General features: G+C 44.9%; 1 protein-coding gene across 8 annotated transcripts; it reads right to left on the minus strand.

Annotated features, from left to right (window-relative positions):
* Positions 1-249: 249 nt before the first annotated feature.
* On the minus strand, positions 250-23,613 carry DYDC1 (DPY30 domain containing 1). Of its 8 annotated transcripts, XM_019813392.3 has the most exons (9): positions 23,467-23,598; positions 23,242-23,315; positions 21,153-21,247; positions 20,411-20,573; positions 19,649-19,750; positions 13,341-13,433; positions 11,391-11,447; positions 10,389-10,493; positions 250-409 (listed from the first exon to the last, which is right to left on the minus strand). In XM_019813392.3, the coding sequence occupies exons 4-9, from the start codon at positions 20,555-20,557 to the stop codon at positions 365-367; spliced, it is 549 nt and encodes a 182-aa protein (XP_019668951.1). In that variant the 5' UTR covers positions 20,558-20,573; positions 21,153-21,247; positions 23,242-23,315; positions 23,467-23,598; the 3' UTR covers positions 250-364. The 8 variants fall into 8 exon arrangements, with proteins under 8 accessions (XP_019668951.1, XP_019668954.1, XP_019668952.1 ...); XM_019813395.3 differs by lacking the exon at positions 23,242-23,315 and having other exon boundaries at positions 23,467-23,605; XM_019813393.3 differs by lacking the exon at positions 21,153-21,247.
* Between the last annotated feature and the right edge of the window lie 530 nt (positions 23,614-24,143).

The following is a 24,143-nucleotide window of genomic DNA, read 5'->3' on the forward strand; positions in this document are numbered from 1 at the left end:
TGCTTCACAACCTGGTCCAGACCTGACGTTCCTCAACCTCCCTCCCCCAGACCCCTGCCCAGACCTACTATTCTTCAAGCTTCCTGAGGGTATTCCCATCTTCACTGCTCTGCTCACATGTTCCTCCTGCCCACCCACCATCAATTCTGCACCTTTGTTCTTGTGTGGGTGTCGTTTGCTCTGAGTCTTTCACTTCCATGCAGCTCTAGGTGGCGTCTCTCCATGTAAAAAGTGAATGGCACTACCTACCAAACTGGCCCTTTGGAGCTTGTGTCCTGATTTATCTGCTTGCTTGCGCCTTTGCCCGCCATCTGGAAGAGTGCATTTCAATGGTACTGACCGCCTCTCACGCTGGTTTGTGTTCTCAGAAACTAGCACAGTCCTCAGAGGGAAGCCAGCTCAGAGGGATCTGTGGAAATGAGAAGAATTAGATAAAGGGTGAATGGCCATTGATTGCAATTGGGATAAGCCCTTACAATCTTTAATCTGGAGGTAGCTGGCACAGGACTCTGAACAATGTGTTATACAATGTGTTATACAACGATCTCTTATATTTTGGCTAAGAAACCGATCACCTGTGGCTGTGGAACATGCGAGAAAAAGGAGCCGGTATCAGCCTCCCTGTATTGGGCTCGAAGAAGCACGGAGGGTCAAGGATGACTCCCACCTTCTAGATTGGGCACTTGGTTAGTAACAAAGCTACCTATCGTGCTGAAGAAATGAGGAAGGGGAAAAGCTACTAAGAAACTAGAGTCAACTCTATTTTAGACAAGGCTATTTTCTAATGCTCTTAGTATCCCACACACATTCAGTTGTTCTGTCAAACCGCATGGGGCAGTAAGGCCAGCTCCAAGGCTCATTAGTGAACAACTCTGAGTAGTTACTTTCTGAAACTTCATTCCTCCACACATTCAAACACAAGCTCATACCCACAGTCCCAAGAACTCCTGATAGAGCCTCCAGCATTAATAAGTGCTCCCTGTTAGTCCTCTCCCCTCTCCACCAATTTCAAGCCTTCCCACCCAGTCACAAGCCCCCTTCTGTCTTGCCCCAGTCCTTCCAGTTGGGATCAAAGCTGGACAATGGGCATTGACCCTGTTCCTAATTTATGGTCAAGTTCTTTGTAAGGGCCACAGCCTTCCTAAACACTGACTGCTTGGCTGGGCCAAACTCTTGCAGACGCCTCCCATGAGTTATGCCCCTTCTTGTCTCCTCGCCTACCTTGAGCACCGCCGCCCCCCATCACCACCTTTCCCTGGCTGGGAATCTGCTTTGAACAATGCCACTTACCTCTTTGCCTAGAGCCAAGTGCTGACACCCAGCTAATGGTGAACATGGTAGCCACACACTCCACTGCTGCTCGCACTTGACTTCAGATCCCGCCGGTCTTGTGACAGTCTGCCAATCCTCAATTCTAGCGTGCTTTACCCATGGATGCTGTTCTACCCTTGAGTTTGTTATGGGGCACTGGGGAATAGGACTGAAGAGCTCTAATGCAGACTCCACTTACCTAGCACAGTACCTGGCAGGTAAGACAGCAGCAGCAACAACTTCACTACCTGTTGAGTGCTTACTAAGGGCTAGGCACCCCTATGAAAACTTCACATGCATTGAGTCACTTCATCTTCAGAGCAATACTAAGAGGCAGGCACTATTACTTATTATCCAGATGCGGAAACTGAGGCAGAGAGTAAGCATCTATTAAGTGCTTTTTTATTTATTTTTTTAATGTTTATTTACTTTTGAGAGGGGCGGAGGGGCAGAGAGAGATTGGGAGACACAGAATCCAAAGCAGGCTCCAGGCTCTGAGCTCTCGGCACAGAGGCCGATACAGGGCTCGAACACACCGACCGCGAGATCATGAGTTGAGCCAAAGTCAGACGCTTAGCTGACTGAGCCACCCAGGCACCCCTATCAAGGGTTTTTGACTGAATGAACTTCCATTGGGCCCAAAGAGTTATCCAACATTAATTCTGTGGTCCATTCCCCTGGCAGATGTTTTATTTATTTATTTATTTTTTAATTTTTTTTTAAGCATTAAACAATAGATACTCATTAAAGGCTAAAATATCAACGTTCAGTTTATCCAAGGGTCATCAGGCCCTAGGATATATTAGGTCAAGACACCCAAAAGGCAATGATACCAAAAGGCAATTATACAATTTACAATGAAAAGAACAACTATTAAGTAGGCTGGTCTTTGTATTGGCTGGGTGACACGTTATTGCCACAGGGAAGAAGCTTTCTAGGGGAAGCAAGTTTAAAATTACAAGGTGTTTGCCCCCCACCCCCCAGCCGAAAGGCTTCTCCTCCATTACCTTTCCTCTTTTTCATTGCCAATTTTTTAAATATAGTCCAGCCTTTATTAAAACTGGGATGCTCTTTAAAATGCACATTTCTGGTTTTTGCTAAAACTAAGAACTTTTGCTAAAACTAGAACTTCTAAGACTGAGACCCAGAAATGTTTATATTTTAATAGCTTCACCACTCCATCCAAATGATTTTAACACGCATTAGAGAATCTTTTTCATAAATCTGTACCCACTTCCTCACTTCATGCTGTTTATTCATTTCTTTCTTCCTTTTTACTTAAATTGAAATCCAAGTTAGTTAATATATAGGGTTATAATGATTTCAGGAATACAATGTAGTGATTCATCACTTACATATAACATCCAGTGCTCATCCCCCAAGTGCCCTCCTCAATGCCCATCATCCATTTAGCCCATCTCTCCACCCAACACCCCACAAGCAACCCCCAGTTTGTTCTCTGTATTTAAGTCTCTTATGGTTTGTCTCCCTCTCTGTTTTTATCTTATTTTTCCTTCCCTTCCCCTATGTTCACCTGCTTTGTTTCTTAATTCCCCATATGAATGAAATCATAGGATATTTATATTTCTCTGACTTATTTTGCTTAGCATTAAATACACTCTAGTTCCATCCATGTTGTTGCAAATGGCAAGATGTCACTCTTTTTGATAGCTGAGTAATATTCCTATATATATATATATACACACACACACCACATCTTTAACCATTCATCAGTTGATGGACATTTGGGCTCTTTCCACAATTTGACTATTGTCGATAGTCCCCAGCACATGTTCGGTTTTTTTTTAATTTTTTTAACATTTATTTATTTTTGAGACAGAGAGAGAGCATGAACAGGGGAGGGTCAGAGAAAGAGGGAGACACAGAACGTGAAACAGGCTCCAGGCTCTGAGCTGTCAGCACAGAGCCCGACGCGGGGCTCGAACCCACGGACCGCGAGATCATGACCTGAGCCAAAGCTGGACGCTTAACCGACTGAGCCACCACCAAAACATGTTTTAAATGCATCCTCACTCATGTACCTGACCAGCCTCTGCCCTTCTCTCCTTCTTTACCAAAAGGATCAGAAGTAGAGAATCCTAGACTGTGTGCGCTGCTCCACTACCCTCAAATGTTCATCCCCTTCACTTAAAATGTCTCTCTCTACATTTTCCCCCTCCTGGGGGGAAAACATAATTTCAGAAGTGCTCTCCTCCCTCTTGTCAGTTTTGACCCACACTTAGTACTCCTGGATCCCTGCTCCAACCCTCCTGAGCCACACCTTCAGTCTCTACTTCTGGGCTCACCAACTTTCCTGTTTCCTATTGCCAGAGTACAAGCAAAGCCTCATTTCCAAGGAGAGCATCCCTGCTCAATCCTGCTACATTCTCCAGTCGCTCTCTCTTCGTCACCAAACTTCTCCAGAAGATCACCTCAGTCTTTTTCCTTTCCTTACCAAAATCCGTGCCCTTAGCCACATGATCTCAATTTCACTTCCACATCCTGAAAGGAAACTGTGAAAAGTCCTGAAAGGCCATCCTGGGTCTTTCCACACATCCCTCCCCGGCGTCAAGTACAGACTTTGGAGGCTGGTGTTCAGACCCTCCCCAGTCAGGTTCCTACCCATCTGTCTTTGGCCCAGTTTCCTTCTCATTTCCATGAATTTCACCCACTGAAAACTTACCTCTCCTTTAAGGTTCCTTTGGAAATGTTCTCGCTTTCATGAAGCTTGCTCCAATCTCATTCCCCTAAATTCTTAGCTTCTATTTGCACCAGGTACTTAGTTCCTATTATATGTGCACACAAGCTGTACTTGACCCAAAAGTGCTGTAGGGCAAAGGTCATGCCCTATTCTTATTCCCCATGGTAAATGGCAGGGCCAGGAGGAGGGCAAGGCAATCAGAGTTCCCCATAGCAAAATTTTAGAGGCGCTCATTCTCAGGTTCATGTTAACTGCAGAGATGGCACTTAGATTTGGTTCTCTAGGGGCCACACTTATGCCACCCTGGTGACTACTTATGACCCTTTGACATAGATTGAAAATAGATGAATCTATAAACTAATGAATCAGTAAGACGACAGTGTAATGATTCCTTATCTTCCTTGTGAATGAAATTGGAGAGAATAAATGTAGAATGCAATCATAATCAGTGAGACGGAAAGGCAAGTCTGCCGGGGAGTTTCTAGGAATATAAATAAAAACACCAGGCGGACTCTCCCCTCTTCTTCCATGAGGTGCTGTCATGGCTGAATATAGCACCTGGAATTATTGACGGCAGCCACACTGGGAAGAGCCCAAGGATGAGACCGGTGGAGACCAGAAAGGCAGAGCCAAGAGAGAGGGTGCCGGAGCCCTGACCCATTGCGTCTGCGGCCTGCCCATTCTCTGGACTTCTCGTGGGAGACGAGATCATTTGATCCATTAAGCCACTTGCATCAAGGGTGTCAGCCTGTTTCCAGGTCAGGGTTTTTGGTCACTTACGTCAGGCAAAATAATACTGAGAAGTGTCATTTCCCAGGAGAGAAGCGTGTGGCAGAACAGGGAGCCAGGCAATTTCTGCACCCTCTTCTCTTCCTTCTTTCAGGAGATGGGTGAATGGGTCTGGGTAAAGGCCCCACGCTCAACCTGGCCTCTCGACCTCTCACTCCTGAAGGTCTCGGGGATCAGGACCAGCCACAGCCCCACCGTGCTTCGGTCCTCCGCGTGAGAAGCAGATCAGGCGGGCTCTTCAGCTGACACAGAACTATTATTCTCCAGCGGCTTCTCTTCAAACTAGCCAGGAGGAACAGGATACTCAGCTTTGGCCTGGTGTCCTGCCCTCTCTGGTGGCCTTTTAGCATCTGTAAAGTTGATTCCTTGATTCCCGCTTGGCCCTTTCGGCCTGGTTCCAAGCAGGTTAAGAGACACAAGCCATTCGATACTTCCCAAACCCCCTAAATTCTTCTCAGAAAGTAACCACACTAAATTTCGCCAAATTAGGCAAGTTGAAGAAGCAAAGGAACAGGGATTTTCATGAGAAAATGTCTGTGGCATCTGAACTCTGGTTTCAGGCGAAGGTGGACCGACAGAGACAGGCCTTGCCCTCGCCTGTGAAACGATGAAAAACCAGCACCGCTTGGTGCGAAACAACAGCTGTTGGGACAGTGAACCTGAGGCAACAGAGGACAAAGACCTCTGAGGAACGGGAAACAGTGTTCCCTGCAACCGCATCAGCGCTCTGCCTTGTGGGTGAAGCCCAGTGGTCTCAGAGCCCAGAGTCCAGGGGTACCTCCAGAGGGTCCCCCTGAGTCTTCAGCTGAGTAATAAATGCATGCGGAGGAAGAAGTGATAAGAAGCCAAGGAAAGAAACTCTCAGATGACTGGAGGGCACACGAGCTCTCTCAAAGAGAGCTGGGAATAAGTTACCTTTCTGTCAACCATACCTCAGTAAAGTGGTCTAAAAATACAGTGAAGATAGTGTCTCTTTCCACAGCCAAAGTGACAGTTCTCATAATTCACTCAACATGGGGCAGTGTCCCTAGAGTGTGTGGCCTTAATGGTGGGACAAAACTTGCCCTAGACTCAATTCTTCTCTGGTCCCACCTAACAAAGCTTCTTGAAAGCAAGACCGGAAAGGATCAAATTATTCCCGAGTACCTTAACGGCATCCAGAAACAAAGCTCACAAATATTTACAGGGATAAAAATATCCAACACCCAAGAAGATAGAATTCACATCTCATCCAAAATTACTTGGCGTAGAAGAAGGTTGAGAGAAAAAAAAGCGTCATCTCCTTTTTCACCCCGTTCTACCTCCTCCCTCTTATGCCCAGATCTGGCTGGGGATGCTTCCAAGAGGGCTACCCTGTGTCCCAGAGCCACAGTGATTCACCCCGCGACTAGCAGACACTCACAGACTCTTGCTGTCAAGCCCCAGCACCAGACTGCCTGGGCTGCGCTGAGCCCAAGGGCCCCCTGAGCCCGCCCTTCCACCCCCAGCCCTCCACGGGGGTGCCCTCACAGGCCCAGGCTGGGGGGCGGGGGGACACGTGCTCTCTCGCTGCCTTAGACACCTGCCTGGCAGACTGAGACAGGTCATCCATGCTGGGGACACAGTGCCTGGTGGCCCAACTGACCTGGAAACCATCTCTCCAGGGTACCTGGGACTTCTTTCTAAAGAATATACAGAACTGATACGACGAGATAACATTTCTTTTTAATGAAACCAGTGCTTTCCCCATTATTTTTCCCCCTTTCTCTCTTCCCATTTAAGCAACTAGGCTGTTCTGTTCTCATTGCCTCAGGAAATATATATGATGACCAAAAGCAGATCTTTTAAATTTTTAATTAATTTATTTTTTATATAATTGTGTTAATGTTTATTTATATTTGAGAGAGAGAGACAGAGTGCAAGGGGGGGCGGGCAGAGAGAGGCTGAAGCAGGCTCCAGGCTCTGAGCTGTCTGCACAGAGTCCGACACTGGGGCTTGAACTCACAAACCATGAGATCATGACCTGAGCCGAAGTCGGATGCTTAACTTACTGAGCCACCAGGGAGCCCCTAAAATTTTATTTAAGAATCCTCTTCCTGGCATTTATGTTTCCATGCCTATACCCTTCCTTAAATAACAGAAAGGATTCAGAATAAAGACTTAGATTTGGAAGAATTTTAAAAAGGAAGCAAAGTTCTCCCTAAAGTTCAAGGTTGGGTGTGAAACTTCCAAGGGGCCAGGAGAGCAGTCAGGGCCCATGGACCACCCAGTGCCCACCCAAGGAAGCCCCCTGCATGGCCTGTGTCCAGCGAGAGCGTCTCTCCAACAGTATCACCAGAATGTCTGCCCACACTGGTTGATCCAGAAGAAATGCTGGGTCTTGGTACCCCAGAACTTGGCATCCTTCCCCATCCAGCCCTATCAGTAAGCGTGGATTAATGGTCCTACAAAGTATCACTGCCGAGCAAACTGGAGAAATCCTCACAGTCCACTTCCAGGGGGGAGCTCAGATCTAAGGCATGTCGAACACTCCCAAGTCCTGCACAGTGGCAGCCCCTTTCACTCTTCACAGACCATAACCTTCACCTCGGGCAATCTTGTTCTCACACACGCGCGCGCGCGCGCACACACACACACACACACACACACACAGTCTTTTCAGCTCATCTCCCATTTGCACCTTCCGGTTGCTTGGGCAAACTCTCTCTCTTGCTCTCTGAGGAATCCTACAAACAACCAGTTGCATCGGAGAATCCAAAACAACCTGTTAAGGCTACCCTTGAAAGCCCATTTATAAAGCTGTCTTTAGAGAAAAAAAAAAAAAAAGCAGACTTCAGGTTTGGAGGAAAAAAATACAGTTGGGAACCTCATGTTTTGAAACTTGAAACAAGCAGAAAAATGTATTGCTCTTGGGTTGGTTGATCTTACAAATCTTGATCAATGTTTAATGCAACCTAAAAGCAGAATAAAAAGTAAATATACTTTAATACAATCAGAATTGTGAAAAGGTACAATCCAAAGAAATCAGAGTTGGGGTCAATTCTATGTGACTATGTAAATGAAGCTTTTCGATAGTTTTCGAACTAGTTCAAGTAAGATCCAAACTCAGCATGATAACAACGGTGTTCTCAAGCACAGTGTTTATCAACCCATCCTTTCTTCTCCTTCTCTTGCTCCCCTCCCCCCTTTCTTACTGTTATCCCTACCATTCTTGTAGGGGTCCTCCTCCTGTGTCCACCCCTTAAATGATGGAATGTGTAATGGATGTGCCTGAGCCCCATCCTACACATTCTGCACGTTCTCCTAGGTACCCGACTCCCTCTCCTAGCTTCACCTAGCTCGTATGCCATGACTGCTATGTTCCTATCTCCTGCCTGGACATCTCTCTTGTCCTCTGAACCTGTACCGCACATCAACTGGTCTTTGGCCACTTACATCTGCGTATCTCAGGGTCACCTGAGACTCAACATGTCCACAACGGAAGCCATCATTTTCACAAAACCTACTTCCTCTTCTTACGTTCCTCACCTCAACAAATGGCTAAGCTCTGAGTCCGGTTGGTTGCCCATGGCAGAAACCTGGGCATCACCTCGACTTTCTTCTGTCCCTTATCCTCCCAGCCAATATCAAATCCACTGGGTTCTCCCCATCTCTGCTGTCTACACCCTGATCCTAGCCCTGGTCATCCTGCATCTGGACAATTATAAAACGGCCTAAGTGGTCTCTCTTTTCCACGCATGCCCACTCAAATCCTCTCTCTCCCCTCTAAAGCCACAGCTCCAGTCCTCACATAAACGCTTTCAGTGAATCCCACTGCACTTGCCATACAGAGCACAGTGTGATGTGGCCATTAGCCACTTCTCCAGCTTGGAGTTGCACCATCTCCAAGCTCCGCACAACCCAACCAGCGTCTGAGCTGGGCCATTCCGTTCTGTGGGAGTGTCTTGCTCTCCCTGTCTGCTGGGCTGAGCTCAGACTAACCCCTTAAGTTTCATTTCCTCAGGAAGACTCATCCAGGCTAGGTCTGTCCTCTTAGGTGCCCTTGGCCCACGCCACGCGCCACCCCACCCCGAGGGCAGGAGCCCCATCTGTTCTGTGCATTTGTCTTCGCTACCTCCCTGCGTGGTCCCAAAACACAGCAGACATTTAATGGAACATCTCTACTAACTGATTAGCACCAAGCCCTTCCAGTTCCCCCTTGTGAATAGGCCACCAATGCCATCTCTCTCTCAATTACTGCATCGGGTGTCCTCACCTCTCTCTCTCCATCCTCCCCTCCATGCTGCTGCCAGAGAGCTTTTCTAAAATGCAGGGCTGGGGCGCCTGGGTGGCGCAGTCGGTTAAGCGTCCGACTTCAGCCAGGTCACGATCTCGCGGTCCGGGAGTTCGAGCCCCGCGTCGGGCTCTGGGCTGATGGCTCAGAGCCTGGAGCCTGTTTCTGATTCTGTGTCTCCCTCTCTCTCTGCCCCTCCCCCGTTCATGCTCTCTCTCTGTCTCAAAAATAAATACACGTTGAAAAAAAAATTTAAAATGCAGGGCTGATAGCATCAGCCTCCATTGTCTTTAGGATAAAATCTACAGCTTCTGGGCACAAATTACCAGGCCTTTCACAGCCTGCTTCCTGTTCCCTCCCCTGCGTGGTCTCTCCTCCTCCCTGCCTCACACCCCCAACTCTCCCCTGTCAGGTCTCTAGCTGTCTTGTACTCTCACATCCTCCCCCTCGCACCCCCAGCAATCAGTCACCAACTTCCTTCAGGAAGCCTTCCCTGACAGGGCTCCTCCGCTGGGCTGGCTGTCCCATTTTGTCAGTGCGCATGGTTAGGTCACTAAATACATCCTCTGCCAGGACAGTCCTGGTCTATACCCACAGGTCTGGCTTAGATTAATAGCTCCCTTGTTCATTCTCAAAGCCTATTGCTCTGGGCAATAAACCACTTGTTCCCTCTAACAATGACTATCAATTGCTTATCCAATCGCCTATTTCCCCCCTAGACAAGGTAAAAAAAAAAAAAGAAAAAAAAAACTGTTTTATTCACAACAACATCAGGCACCATGCCTGGTACCTAGAAAACACTATGTGTTTATTAAACAAGCATGTGTACTTATATACTGTAAAAGCATGCACTTTCATTAGGATATTTATTTCATTCCAGTGTTTGCTCCTGAGAAACAATAAGCTGGCCCCCAACATTTAACTTAAAGATTATGTATTTCACCAAATGATTTTAAATCTATATCTTGAAGAGATTTTGAGATTTTCAAAGCCTAACTCCAAAATATATATACATCACCCTCTGATGGCACACCTGCATATGGCACACCATGACCTCAGCTCCAGCTTCCAGCTACTTTCCCATCAGTGCTGACACATTTGCAAGGAGCCAGACCTGCGCCCAGCCTGCCCCTGGTGGCCAGCAGCACGGGTCCACAAAAGGGCAGAAGGCCGATTGGGAATGTGGTCAGCACTCGGGGAACTGGTTTCTTTCTATGACAGTAAGGGCCCATTTGCCATCCAACCCAGGCCTCACAGGCACTAGGCTTTCCCAGAGTAAAACAAAACAAACAAACAAATCTGTTTTTCACAAAACACTTTCTTAAGGATACTTACATCAGATAGCATTGGCTCATCAAGTTCTTCCACTCTGCTCAGGTTAGGTGCCCCATATCGATCGCTAATTTCAGCTAGCGTTTTGCCTGAGTCTGGTGTTATATCCTACAATCATTAAAATTCATTTCTAATATTAGATGAGTTCAAAACGAATACGTTAATTTTCTTTGATTTTGGTAGGAGATTTCTGAATTACAACATCCAAATTCAGTGTCATTAATTAATGGAATGAACCAACACCTGTTAATGGAGAGAGAATTCTAGAGATAAATGCTAAGACTTACTTAAATTTAAGAAATTTAATTTAATACAGAAAATTAACATGTATCATTGGAAGTAAACATATGGTCAATAAATATCTCATGACATTCTGGTTTTTATTTATTTTTTTTTAATTTTTTTTTCAACATTTATTTATTTTTGGGACAGAGAGAGACAGAGCATGAACGGGGGAGGGGCAGAGAGAGAGGGAGACACAGAATCGGAAACAGGCTCCAGGCTCTGAGCCATCAGCCCAGAGCCTGGCGCGGGGCTCGAACCCACGGACCGCGAGATCGTGACCTGGCTGAAGTCGGACGCTTAACCAACTGCGCCACCCAGGCGCCCCATACATTCAGTTTTTAAAAATGGGTGATGGGCATTGAGGAGGGCACTTGTTGGGATGAGCACTGGGTGTTGTATGTAAGACATAAATCATGGGAATCTACCCCCAAAACCAAGAGCACACTGCACACACTGTATGTTAGCCAATTTGACAATAAATTAGATTTAAAAAAAATAAAAAATACAAACACAAACCAAAAGTCCAATTTTTATCCATTTTGAGATTTTGCTCTAAAGAACACTGTACTTGTGAACTGTTGTTACTAGAACACATACTTGGACTATCAAGTTTGATAATTTCCTTATTAAAAAGTTTAGCTCCTAATGCATCAAAGTTAAGCTTTGCCCCCCAGGACACTCATTCATTTCACGTGACACAGAATGATGTTTCCTTCTCACCTCTGAATGTGAACTATCTTCACTCGTAGGTATGTTTTCTATACTCATTGCCATCTCCTACAATATATAAAAATGAAGAAAAATATTTGAATATACTTTCCATTTTGATTCCATGTTTAATGTTCAAGAAGGTTTATTTTTACATAGTGCTACGATCAGTTTAAGAGCAAACATGTCATCACTTTTAAAAGGGTGACCTGAATACATTTAGTACAAAACTGCAGCTCACAGTCTCATTTAACACTTGACACTAATAGAAAACCATGTTTTATTTATAATTGAACACGACTCTTTAAAAAATGAAATGATCTGAGACATTAAACTGAAAGCCAAATTATTAGTCAGGGTGACCAGTGACAAAACAAAAACTTTCCTTCCATTTGACATCACTGAATCCTCACCAGAGAGAAAGGGGATATACGTCCCCATGTATTTAAAAAAAATTTTTTAACGTTTATTTATTTTTGAGACAGAGAGAGACAGAGCATGGACGGGGGAGGGGAAACAGGCTCCAGGCTCTGAGCTGTCAGCACAGAGCCCGACGCGGGGCTTGAACTCACGGACAGCAAGATCATGACCTGAACCGAAGTCAGCCGCTCAACCGACTGAGCCACCCAGGCGCCCCAACGTCCCCATGTATTTATGTGTGTGTGTGCACATGCATGTATAACCACATGCCCTCCAACATTCAGACTGAGATTACATCAGCATCTGTGTTTTTGTTAACTACCTGTGTTTTCAGACTATGTATAGGGTTTTGAATTTATCTTTTTTGTTTGTGTTTTATCTTAGTATTTTATTTTTTTAAGTAGGCTCCATGCCCAACACGTAGCCCAATGAGGAGCTTGAACTCAGCCCTGAGAGCTGAGATCAAGTGCCTGACACTTAACTGACTAAGCCACCAGGTGCCCCTTAATTTATCTTTTTAAGAATCTCATTTTTGATTTCAATCCATTCTTCCACCTTTCAAAAAAGTGCTCTAAATAATGATGTTCTCATCTAAGCCATGAATAGACACATTCAATGAAACCTACTTCTATTTTTCATTTTAATTGTGGAATAAATCGAGGCTGGTTATAAACATAGAATATAAAATATCCAGTTGAAAGGCATAACTCAGTCCTTCAGAAGTTTGGTCTATGTGACACACACATTTTGGATCCCAGGGAACATTGGCCAAACTAGAGGTCTGACATTATACAGACAGTCAATGGAAACAGACTTTTTTTTTTAATTATTTTTTTAATGTTTTTTATTTATTTTTGAGACAGAGACAGAGCATGAGCAGGGGAGGGGCAGAGAGAGAGGGAGACACAGAATCCCAAGCAGGCTCCAGGCTCTGAGCTGTAAGCACAGAGCCCGACGTGGGGCTGGAACTCACGAACTGTGAGATCATGACCTGAGCTGAAGTCAGACGCCCAACCAACTGAGCCACCCAGGCGCCCCGAAACAGATTTTTTAGCATAAGTCCCTGCGTAATTGAATGAAAGACATGAAACAGCCATATAAAAATATTTTGAAACGTAAAAATATTGTTGATAACACATCTAACACGAGGAAGAAATATGCGACTATCTCAGAGATCAGAACACCCTCAACGTTACAAAGAACTTAACCTTCAACATCAGCTACCATAGTCAAGGACAACTGTGCCTTGACTAACGTGTTGCTAACATCCCCAAGAGAGAACTCTACTGCTCACAAAGCAGTTTCACATATACGGTCTTGGCTGATCCTCATGACAAACCAGTAAGATAGTGCTAGTGATATCTTGTTATTCTTATTTTTCAAAAAAGGCAAAAGGAGACTAACAAGGTTATAAGACTTGTGTCAGTCACACAGCTAATGTGTAGCACGTCTATGAATCCCACATTATAACAGCTGGAAGAAACAGTTTGAGGGTTCTAAGAGGTTTTAAATAAAGCGGGCAGGTATAAAACTTCAAATTACCTTCTCTAATTGTTCCTGAGCTCTGTGTAGTTCTTCTACTCTTTGTCTCTCTTTTTCTTGCATTTCCAACTCCAGCTGGAATGCCAGCTGTTGCTGAATATTCAGAAATAAATAAGTCATGTTAAAGTCAGATCAACTGCCAGGAATTAACTCTAATCACTCTGAAATGTCCCAGGATAATTAAGTTTATACCTACGTAAATTTCAGACGCTTACGAGAATAAATGATCACAGCCGCCTAATACTTTAGCTTTTACAAATATTTCCTGAAGTCTAACATAAAAAAGGAAGCTTCCTTAATTGCTAATTTGCAGAAAAGAACAATCTGCACAAAATCATGTTATTTTCTCTGTTCTTCTTAGAGCAACAAATGAGATTGTCGTACTTTTTTTCAGATAAAATCTCTTCATCCATAGATACGTCTTCAAATAGCCAAACCTTGGTTACAGAAGAGTGGATGAGAAAACCTTAAGTATATTATCTGAAACCACAGATAATCAACAGCGTATTTGGTTCCAACTCAACAGACATGCCACACTAGAATAGGGGTCACCAAACTAAATTCTGTGGGCCACATCTGAACCCAGTCCTGTATTGTCCAGTCCATGAGCTAAGAAAGGTTTTACAGTTTTAAATGGCTGAAAAATACTGAAAGAATAATATTTCGCAATGCATGGAAATTACAGAAAATTCAAGTTTCGGTGCCTATAAACAAAAGTTTTGTTGAAACACTGCCAGGTTCATTTGCTTACTTATTGTCTGTGACTGGTTTTGCAGAACGGCGGCTGGGTAGTTGCAACAGGGACCATAGGTGGCACTCTCATCATTTTGTGCTCTGCTCAGCACACTACAAATCACAGTCATGCCATTTTATCTCAACAGTTCTTGGAGTGGCATGGTATCACCACACCATGACATTTTTTAAAACACTGCACACCCATCATGTCAAAACAAGAAAAGATGTGGATTTGGAATGTTGCTCTTTGAAGATACAGTGGAGAGTGGATTATTTTATTATCAAATTAAATGGCAAAGTATGGTGTTTACGAAGCAGTGATACTTTATTAAAAGAATGCAATACTCAGAATGCAAGCTGGTGCAGCCACTCTGGAAAACAGTATGGAGGTTCCTCAAAAAACTAAAAATAGAACTACCTTACGACCCAGCAATTGCACTACTAGGCATTTATCCAAGGGATACAGGTGTGCTGTTTCAAAGGGACATGTGCACCCCCATGTTTATAGCAGCACTATCAACAATAGCCAAAGTACGGAAGGAGCCCAAATGTCCATCAATGAATGAATGGATAAAGAAGATGTGGTATATCTATAGAATGGAGTACTACTCGGCAATCAAAAAGAATGAAATCTTGCCATCTGCGACTATGTGGATGGAACTGGAGGGTATCATGCTAAGTGAAATTAGTCAGTCAGAGAAAGACAAATATCCTATGACTTTACTCACATGAGGGCTTTAAGAGACAGAACAGATGAACATAAGGGAAGGGAAGCAAAAATAATATAAAAGCAGGGAGGGGACAAAGCATAAGAGACTCACAAATATGGAGAACAAACAGAGGGTTACTGGAAGGTGTGTGGGAGGGGGGATGGGCTAAATGGGTAAGGGGCACTAAGGAATCTACTCCTGAAGTCATTGTTGCACTGTATGCTAACTAATTTGGATGTAAATTTTAAAAAGTAAAATAAAAGGGCACATTTTGTAAAAAAAAAAAAAAAAAAAAAAGAATGCAATACTACCAGACTAAGCACATGTCATCACAATATTCTCAGCCCACATGAAAACAAAGGTCAGAAGTATTAGAAAATTTAAGCAGAATTACTTCATCACAGGATTTCTTCACAAAAAATTAAAAATAGAAATGAGACTGCAATGGAAGCAAGTTCCCAAGTGGTTCCTTTGTTAGCGAAGCAAAGACGCTCACTTACCAATGATGATTTAATGACGTGTTTTGATTTCAGTGTCCTGGGGGCAGGGGGTGGGGGGGGGGGACTTACATTAAGATTTTGGTGAAACAGTTGCTCAAAGAGTTGATGGCTTTGGGAGCAACATCAACAGGCAATTAAAAACAAGGCGAATTATTTTGAGCGATTTTCCTTGGCTCCTGATGGATAGACTAATGTTCCCAACACTGCTCAGGGGTTACTGTTTACTGGAATCAAGGCTGAGGGTTTTTGTTTTGTTTTGTTTTTTGGAGAGAGAGACAGGGGAGAGGGAGAGAGAGAGAATCTTCAGCAGGCTCCATGCTCAGCTCAGAGCCTGACTCGGGCTTGATCCCATGACCCTGGGATCACGACCCGAGCTGGAACCAAGAGTAAGACGCTCAACCGACTGAGCCACCCAGGCGCCCCAGGGCTGAGTCTGAAGTGACTGAAAGATCAGCCTCTATGAACAGTCTTCATGGGACAACTACGGGCAAGAATATTTTCAAAGAAGTCGAGAAACATTAATTCAGTACAACCAGCAGCGAAACCTGCTAAGATGTGTTACAACCAATGGTGAACGGAAAGAGGCTTAGTTGGACACGTTTACCAAGCTTGTGAAAACACAGCATGGAGAGCCTATGAGTCGTGGCCGTATTGCCCACCAGCAGGTGCTCTGCAGGAAGCGTCATGTGCTCTTGAGCCAGTGGGACCAGCAGCACCTTTCCTTCACCCTTACGAGCGTGCCCATCATCAGTTCTGTGAATTTGTGTCAGGAGCGGAAACCGAATAAATCTAGGCTTGCCCTACCACACAGCAGTTCCACGGCTTCACCGTGAAGCGGAAATTTGAATTTTCTATACTGGCCATGTATCATGAAATGAAAACACGGTAACAGTTTAGTGTGAACTTTGGGGCTCAGGACCAAGATTGAAATTTTTCTGAATGAGAAGAATCATGTTCAGTCACTATTATCAAACCGTAAATGGCTTTGGAAATAAGCTTTTGCTACGGACCTAATAATGTTTTTAAATCGATTCAAACTAAACATACAAGGTGAAACAGCACTAACATGTAAAAATTTAGCCCTGCAGGACAGACATTTCAACAACACCTAATGTTTGAATCACCATGTCAAGCTGCCTTATTCACTTCCCATGCAGGCAAAATCTAAAACAAGAAACTAGACCCCCATCCCCACACAAATCTGCAGCAGGTATATTTCCCAATCTCAAACTATAGATCCAGAGTTTTGTTGGGTTTTTTTTTTTTTTGGCCTTGATTTAAGTGCAAATTAAATTTCCATATCCCCAAATCCATTTAACTGTGTGATTGAGAAGCTTTTACCAACCTTCAATTGGAAGTGATTAATCTACAAGGTAATGACATGCCAAAAGGCAAAACAAGATAAAAATCTAACAGAATTCTACAAATGCATTCCAGGAGATACATGTGGTCAAAATTATATGCACATGGACTGATAATCAGTATTTGGCAGGAAGCATCTCTAAGCTATTTTCAAAGATGGAATACTAAAATCTCATTACAGATCAGCATTCACAGATAAATATTTTCAATCAATTTTGATGATAAGGAACATTAACTCTGAACTCCAACTAAGTGAAATATTATCTTTAAAAAATAATTTAAGTCTTCCAAGTAGTAAGCCGGATTCCAAAAAGAAAGTTATATTTTGCAGTCAATTTTATTTATTTTTTTATTTTATTTCATTGACACAACATTTGTGGAAATTTGTTCTCTCTTGCTATGTCTACATAATACTCCATAATACATACATATCCCATTAAGAGCACTTTAAAAATTTTTTTAACATTTATTTATTTTTGAGACAGAAACAGAGCATGAACAGGAGAGGGTCAGAGAGAGAGAGGGAGACACAGAATCTGAAACAGGCTCCAGGCCCTGAGCTGTCAGCACAGAGCCCGACGCAGGGCTCGAACTCACGGACCGCGAGATCATGGCTTGAGCTGAAGTCGGACGCCTAACCGACTGAGCCACCCAGGTGCCCCAAGAGCACTTTAAAGCTATGCTTTTAAAACACATCTTTTAAAAATAATACATTTTGACAAATAAAGAGATAATAAACAGGAGTTAATATTTATTTACGAAAGGTCGTTGAAGGGAATTTCTTGGTAATTTTGTATCGTGCACACTAGGATAAAAGTGATGGGTGAAAAAAAAAAACATTTAAAAAAAAAAAAAAGTGATGGGGTAGGTAGCCGAAGTGCAAGAACACATCATTCAATCCACTTGCAGATATTCGCAGAGGAAGTGAGATAACTAATCTCTCAACAACAATGCAAAATGTACTTGGCAAATACCAACCACATTGGTCATCAGAACCAGTGTAACATTTTCGGGAAAATTTCAAAACCTAATTCCCTTCTTCACACATGAGTAAAACCATTAGAAAAGGTATTCAAAAAATAAAACAAACAGACAGACAGACCAGCTTTTATACCTCCTCAGTAAGCTCTTAAGTAGAAAATGGCAGTAAAAATACTTCCCAGTTCACAAGGGCCCGGGGTTTACTGGAGAGTGCTTAAAAATCAGTAGCACTAATTGTGAGAGCAGGGAAGTGACCAGAGTCCCGAAGCCCAAGCTCACTTGATCCAATGGACTCCGAGCGCCTCTATGTTTCTTTGCATCTCGGTCTCACTCTCTCCCAAGCTCTTCTCTGGTGCTCCCTCCTCCCGACCCACGTGCTTCTTTTCCTCGTGTCATCTATTTCTGCCCACCAAGCTATTTCATTAACTGGTCATAGAATCTTCTGGAGACTATTACTGTTATCTTCCATTCCCCATACAATGCTCAGGGTTTAATGCACAGCGGATCACTTCACGCTGGTCAACAGGATACCGCAAGAGGAGTGTTTGATTTCTAGTACTGCCAACTTGGATCTAAGTAAGACAAAGCGGATGAGTCAAAGAACGTTAAGTGCCTCTACATTTGTGACGTAACTGCCTTGGGGAAGGAGAACTGCTGAGAGGTTCTCCTTATTCTGATAGAAGGGGGCAGACACTGGCTGTAGAACAAGGGCAGCTTCTCGAAAGTTGGGGCAACTACAGCAGACACTCACCCATTTGGATGATCGTTTGACACCCAACTCAATGCTCTGCCACCTCCTGATAGGAATTAGCCAAATGATTAGATAAAAAGAAGATTCGGAAGCAGTAAAGTTTTCAATAGCCATGTCTGTCTAAGGTGCCTAGAATGTTCTACCCAAGTATCAGGTATGAGAGTTTAGGCAGAGAAACTATTTGCCGTGTCTATACTCTCCTTCTTATCCACACACCCAAATCACGGGCTTCTTTCCCTTTCGCAAATGTGTAGCTGTGACTCGAGACTCTAGAGTTAAAGTACTACGTGGTAGAATGGTAAGGATAACCTAAATTTAGTTCAGAGGCTCTTCATAAATTAAATCGGTCCAGAAGCCACTCTGGAACTTTCCCTATCTTGTTTACACTCCAGGACTCATCCCTTAAACCGTTCTCTTACCAACATCTTCAGCTCCCTAATCCCGTTACCCCAAACCTACTCCAGTCAAGGGGTCTGCCCCTTCCACATCTTCACTCAAATATCTGGCCTAAGTGGAGAAAACCCATAATCATAAAACCAAACCAACTGGCAACATTATAAACGCCTGGTCTCTAACTCTAACAGGGTACTCCATGCCACCAAGCAATGCTAAGTTTCCCGGTCAACTGTAACATCCTCCAAAGCCACCATTTCAAACCCTCACCACTCTTCCCACACCTTCCACTTCATCGCCCCATTCTTGGAAGATGATCATGGTCTCTACTTCATAAAGAAGAAAGAGTCATTCAGAAACTGCTTTCAACTTTGTGCCACAAAACCTATACACCCACGTGTACCCAGACTATCCTCTCCCCATTTCTTAACGTCAACCACTCCCTTCCCTTCTGCTCCTAAAAAAAACCCAGCCTCCCTCCTTGAAAATCTCCTTGAAAGCATTACCTTCACTTACCGTCTCCTCTGTTATCCTCCCCCCTCCCCAACACACTGCTCCCATCAAGGTCACCAGTGGCCTTGAATGAGCACTTCACAGTCTTGCTCTCGCTCAACCAGCAATTGACTCCTCGCGTCTCACTGAGACGCTCTCTCCCCTTGGCTTCCATGAGAACACACTCCCTGGGTTTCCTCCTGCCCCAGCTGCTGCTGCTTCTCTAGCAAAGAAGGTGTAGATACAGAAACACAGAAACATGAAGAGAGAAGAAAGCCATTCCTAACTGACTAGCGATGGGGAGTTTTTTGCCATTTGGGTCGCACCACACTGAGGCTGACCCCACTGATTCCAGTCACCCCTGAACCCCCACGCTTGTCTCACCTGCTGAATCAGGAGCTCCTCTGCTTTGAGCCTCTCCATCATTTCCTGCTCTATCAAAGCCAGTTCTCTCTCACGCTCCAGGCTGGCCATTTCCTTCTGTCTCTAGCAGTGTTCAAAAATAATATCAAGTGACTAAGTGGAGATAAAACAATTTGTGAAAACAATCTTGAAAGCATGTTAGTCACCAACAATGGGGAAAGGGTAAGCAAATTTTACTTCACCCGTGTGGAAAATGTGTAACAATTTGGGGAAATGTGTGTTTTACTTGAACAAAGAGCATAAAATTAAAATTATACAGTGGGTATGTTCACGATTATGTAAAAAGAAAAACTACAAACGTATAGAAAATGTATAGAAAAAAGACTAGAAGAAAGAGGTCTTCTCTGGGTATTTGTTTATGTTTTTGATATTGTCCAAGTTGTTCTATAATAAACATGCTATTTTTATAAACAGAAAGAAAGAACACTTGAACTTTTTAAAAAAGCAAATCAGACCAATTATTTGACTCTTCTACTGTTTTTTAATGCTTATTTATTTATTTTGAGAGACAGCACATGCAAGTGTGCATGTGAGCAGGAGCAGGAGAGGGGCAGAGAGAGAGAGGAAGAGAGAGAATCCCAAGCAGGCTCCACGCTGTCAGCTCAGAGCCCACCAGACGCAGGGCTAGATCTCAGGAATCATGAGATCGTGACCTAGTTGGACACTCAACCAACTGGGGCATCCCTCACTCTTCTAATTTTCTACAAGAAGGTCCCCACTTACCAGCTGCTCCATGGTCACATTTTCCTTGTATTTGTAAATCCACAATGCTAAATATTCTATTGGATCCACTGGGCGAATTCTCGCCACTTCTGCAAGACCTTGAGTTAGACACGTCCCAAGGCACTTTTGAAGATATGTCGACTCCATTTCTCACCCCTAACCTCTAAAAGGTAAATGTTTTTGCATTAATGCAGGAAATGTTCAGTAAGGCACAATAAAAGTAGAAAGTAGAGTCTGGCGAGGCCAACAAAGCATTACATCCTGTCACCAGTCGTGGGCGCACCCCCCCCCCCCCCCCCCCCCGTCAGGGATGACACAAAAAAGCTGGCTCCGGGGAAACTTCTCACAGTTTCCAAAAAAGGCTCCACAGATGTCACTACGACTAACACTAAGACGCGCTCTCAAAATCCTGAAGGGCTTTCGAGTCCAGGAGTCAGAGAAGAGCAACAAACAAAACCCCCAACCAGCAAAAGGAAAGAAATAATAAAGATTAAAGCAGAAATAAATGATACAGAAACTAAACAGCAACAACAAAACAACGACAAAAAAAGAAAAAGGGTTACTGTCGTTGGGAGCTGACTATACGCCAAGCAATGCATGTGTCACTTAATCCTCACAACATGGGTAAAAAATCGGTATTATTTATCCCCACTGTGTGGATGAGGAAGCCCAGACACAAGGAGCATAAATCCATATGGTGGAGATGGGATTCATACCCAAATCTTCATTCCAGAGCCACTACCTTCATGACTAAGATGTTCCTCCCAAGCCATGGGGGTCCGTTTTAGAAAACATCACAATACTCCACCTCAAGAGACCACAGAAGTCCATGAATCTCTAAGGACAAAGAATAAAAAGAATTCAACCTTCAAAAGATAGCATAAGAGGCTCCTCATGCTTTGGCCCCAATTTCTTTGCCCGCTCACCTCCAGACATCTCCTCTGCCACCAGCACATCCTGGGCTCTGACTATACTGAACATTCTGCCATGCTGCCAGTCACACCTTGCACACTTCAGTCTCTAGGACTGTTGTGCATAATGATTCCTCGCCATCTCCCAGCCTGGGAAATGTCTCTCCTCACCCGCATGATGTAGGTCATCTCTCATTCCCTGAGCCTTCCCAAGCACCGTAAAGAAATTCTTCCTTCTCCAAGCAACTCACACAGCACCTGTCATACAACCTGAGAATCATCTGTGTACGCGCATGGCCGTCCTCCCTCTAGAAGACAAACTCCTCCAGCTCCTCAAGGAGTGTGTTTTAATCACAGGGCAGACACGCCGGTTTCCCATGGAGGCAAGTGAACGAGTTTCTCCATTCTCCCAATAATGTCCCAGTCTATTCAGTTATGAAGATGGACAGGAATAATCTTAGACCAGATTTAATTTTTTTTGAGAGAGAGACAGAGCATGAGCAGGGGAGGGAGAGAGGGAGACACCGAATTGGAAGCAGGCTCCAGGCTCTGAGCTATAAGTACAGAGCCCGATGCATACAGAACCCACGAACCGTGAGATCATGACCTGAGCCGAAGTCAGAGCATAACCGACTGAGCCACCCAGGTGCCCCAATCTTAGACCAGATTTAAAAGAGAGAAGAGAGAGAGAGAAAGAGAGAGAAGGAACGAAGGAGGAAGGAAGGAAGGAAGGAACAGGGGAAGGAAAGAAATGTAGCAACAACTGCATCTCAGGTGCTTTGAAAAAACTAATCACCCTCAAATTACCCTCACGGCGTCCAGTCTCTTCTGAGAATCTAATGAGATATAATCATTGTTCAACAAATATATACTGTGTGCCTATATGTCAGACATGAGCAATTATAGAGCAGAGAATGCCAGCATGTCTGGTCCTGTCCCTGGACAGATGCACCTAACATTCCGCCTAAAATTTCAGAAACAACAACCTCCTGAGGTTCATCCATAAGCCCCACCTCTTCTCTCTCATTTGATGGTGGTGAGCGTACAAAATGGTATAGTCCCCATGGAGAGGAATTTAGCAATATCTAGAGAATTAAACAGATATTTACCCTTTGAACTATCAGTCTCACTTCTGGGGATCCTATCTTGCAAAAATATGGAGTGATGATATATACACATAGTTATTTTGCACCGTTATTTAGAATAGTCAAACTGCAACTGTATCCAAAACTTCTTCATTAAGGGACTGACGAAATACAGCAACACAATGAATTACTGTGCATATAAAAGACACGAGGAAGGTCTCTAAAATAGGGAGTGACCTCCAGGACACTGGGAGAAAAAAAAAAAGCAAGGTGCAAAAACTGTACATAGTATGTTTTGCATTAACAACAGCAGTGGAGAAAGGAATGTGTATATGCGTACATAAGTGCAGCCATAAAAACTTAAACTCTAAAAACTGGCACAAATGAGCCTAATTCCCTATCGAGCTGGCATGGGTGTCTTAACCATACAGAGAGAATGACAGTATTACAGGTAGTTTGAGACACGGTATCTTCACTGTGCTTCTTCCGTGGGATATACTCTAAGGACAAAAATAACTACATTGACAGGTCAACGTCATCTGAAGTGGAGTAACACAAAACAGGCAACAGATTCCTGAAAATACATGGGAAAGGGACCATGTCCCCAAGGAAGAAACCTCTGGCCTAAGAGCGGCTCCCAATGGAGGGTCAGTCTCGGATCTATGGGCATGGCTTAGCAGAACCCAGGTAACATCTGCTACCTCGCTTGGCATGTTTCCTGTCCACGAAATGACAATACCCATACACAGGTTCTTGCAAGGAATGTTACTTATCATAAACACCAACGGGCGCATCGGCGCAATAGAAGAAAGCTCTTTCGCACAGAAACAGTTACCTCAAGCCCGTAGAAGTTGTCACAAGAAGTACAAAGAAGTCCTTTTGCCCATGCTTAGGAGAAAGCCGGCCGGCCTAGTGAGAAAGGAGGGACCCGGGTAGAGTTTCCAGTCCTCTCCACCCGGCGGCGCAGTGCCGCCAGCGGGGTTGAGGGGGAGGGGAGGGAAAGTAAGAGGCGGAGGAGGAGGCTGTAGCAACGGCGGCCGCCCCCAGGCGCTGCACTAACCTCGCTCTGCTCGGGGAGCCCAGGCGTCGCCTGAGCCCCACACCACTCACAAGGTCCAACGGCCCGAACCACCGCGCGCGCGGGACCCCAGCCAAGCGCCAGCAACAGGTCTGGGCGGCGCCCGCGCACTCAAAGTCGCTAGGCATCTCCCGTCGCTAGGCAACGAGCGCGCGCCTCGGGACGCGAGAAGGCGCGCTGCCGCGGGGAAGGGCCCCCGGCGCGGGGCGCGGGGCGCGCGCGGCAGTGAGCGGGGGCTCCCAGGTTGGGTGAGTCCGGGCGCCAGCGGGCTGGTGGGCGGGGGAGCGAGCTCGCGGCGGAGAGGAGCGTGCGCGAGACTGGGGCGCAGAAGGCGCGCGCGGGGTGTGGCGGGGGCGCCACGCAGATGGGGGAGCGCCGCCGTAGGTGAGCCGAGACTTTGCAACCTGGAGGCTGGGAGGAGCGGGAGGCCGAGAGGAGGAGTGGAGCGGCGGACAGGCCCGCGCTCCCTGGGAGAGACCTGTCCCCCAAGGGCGGGAAACCCCTACAGCCCCCAGCCAGAGGAGACAATCGCGGTAGTTCGACGGCCCCGATGTTTTCACAGCTTCGCACCTTTGCGAGTGCCGGTGACCTCTGCTTGGTTCCTATCAGAACCAGCTCAGGCGCTCCCACCTCCGGGAAGCCTTCCGACCTACGCCATT

Source organism: Felis catus, chromosome D2 (genome assembly GCF_018350175.1).
Source record: "Felis catus isolate Fca126 chromosome D2, F.catus_Fca126_mat1.0, whole genome shotgun sequence".
Lineage (NCBI taxonomy): Eukaryota > Metazoa > Chordata > Mammalia > Carnivora > Felidae > Felis > Felis catus.

Coding starts and splice junctions, on each gene's coding strand:
- DYDC1 (XM_019813396.3), bottom strand. CDS start 20,557: ATGGAGTCGACATATCTTCAAAAGTGCCTTGGGACGTGTCTAACTCAA. Junction 13,434..19,648: donor AGGAGCTCCTGATTCAGCAG/GTGAGACAAGCG, acceptor CTGAATATTCAG/CAACAGCTGGCATTCCAGCT. Junction 410..10,388: donor ATGAGCCAATGCTATCTGAT/GTAAGTATCCTT, acceptor TCATTTCCACAG/ATCCCTCTGAGCTGGCTTCC.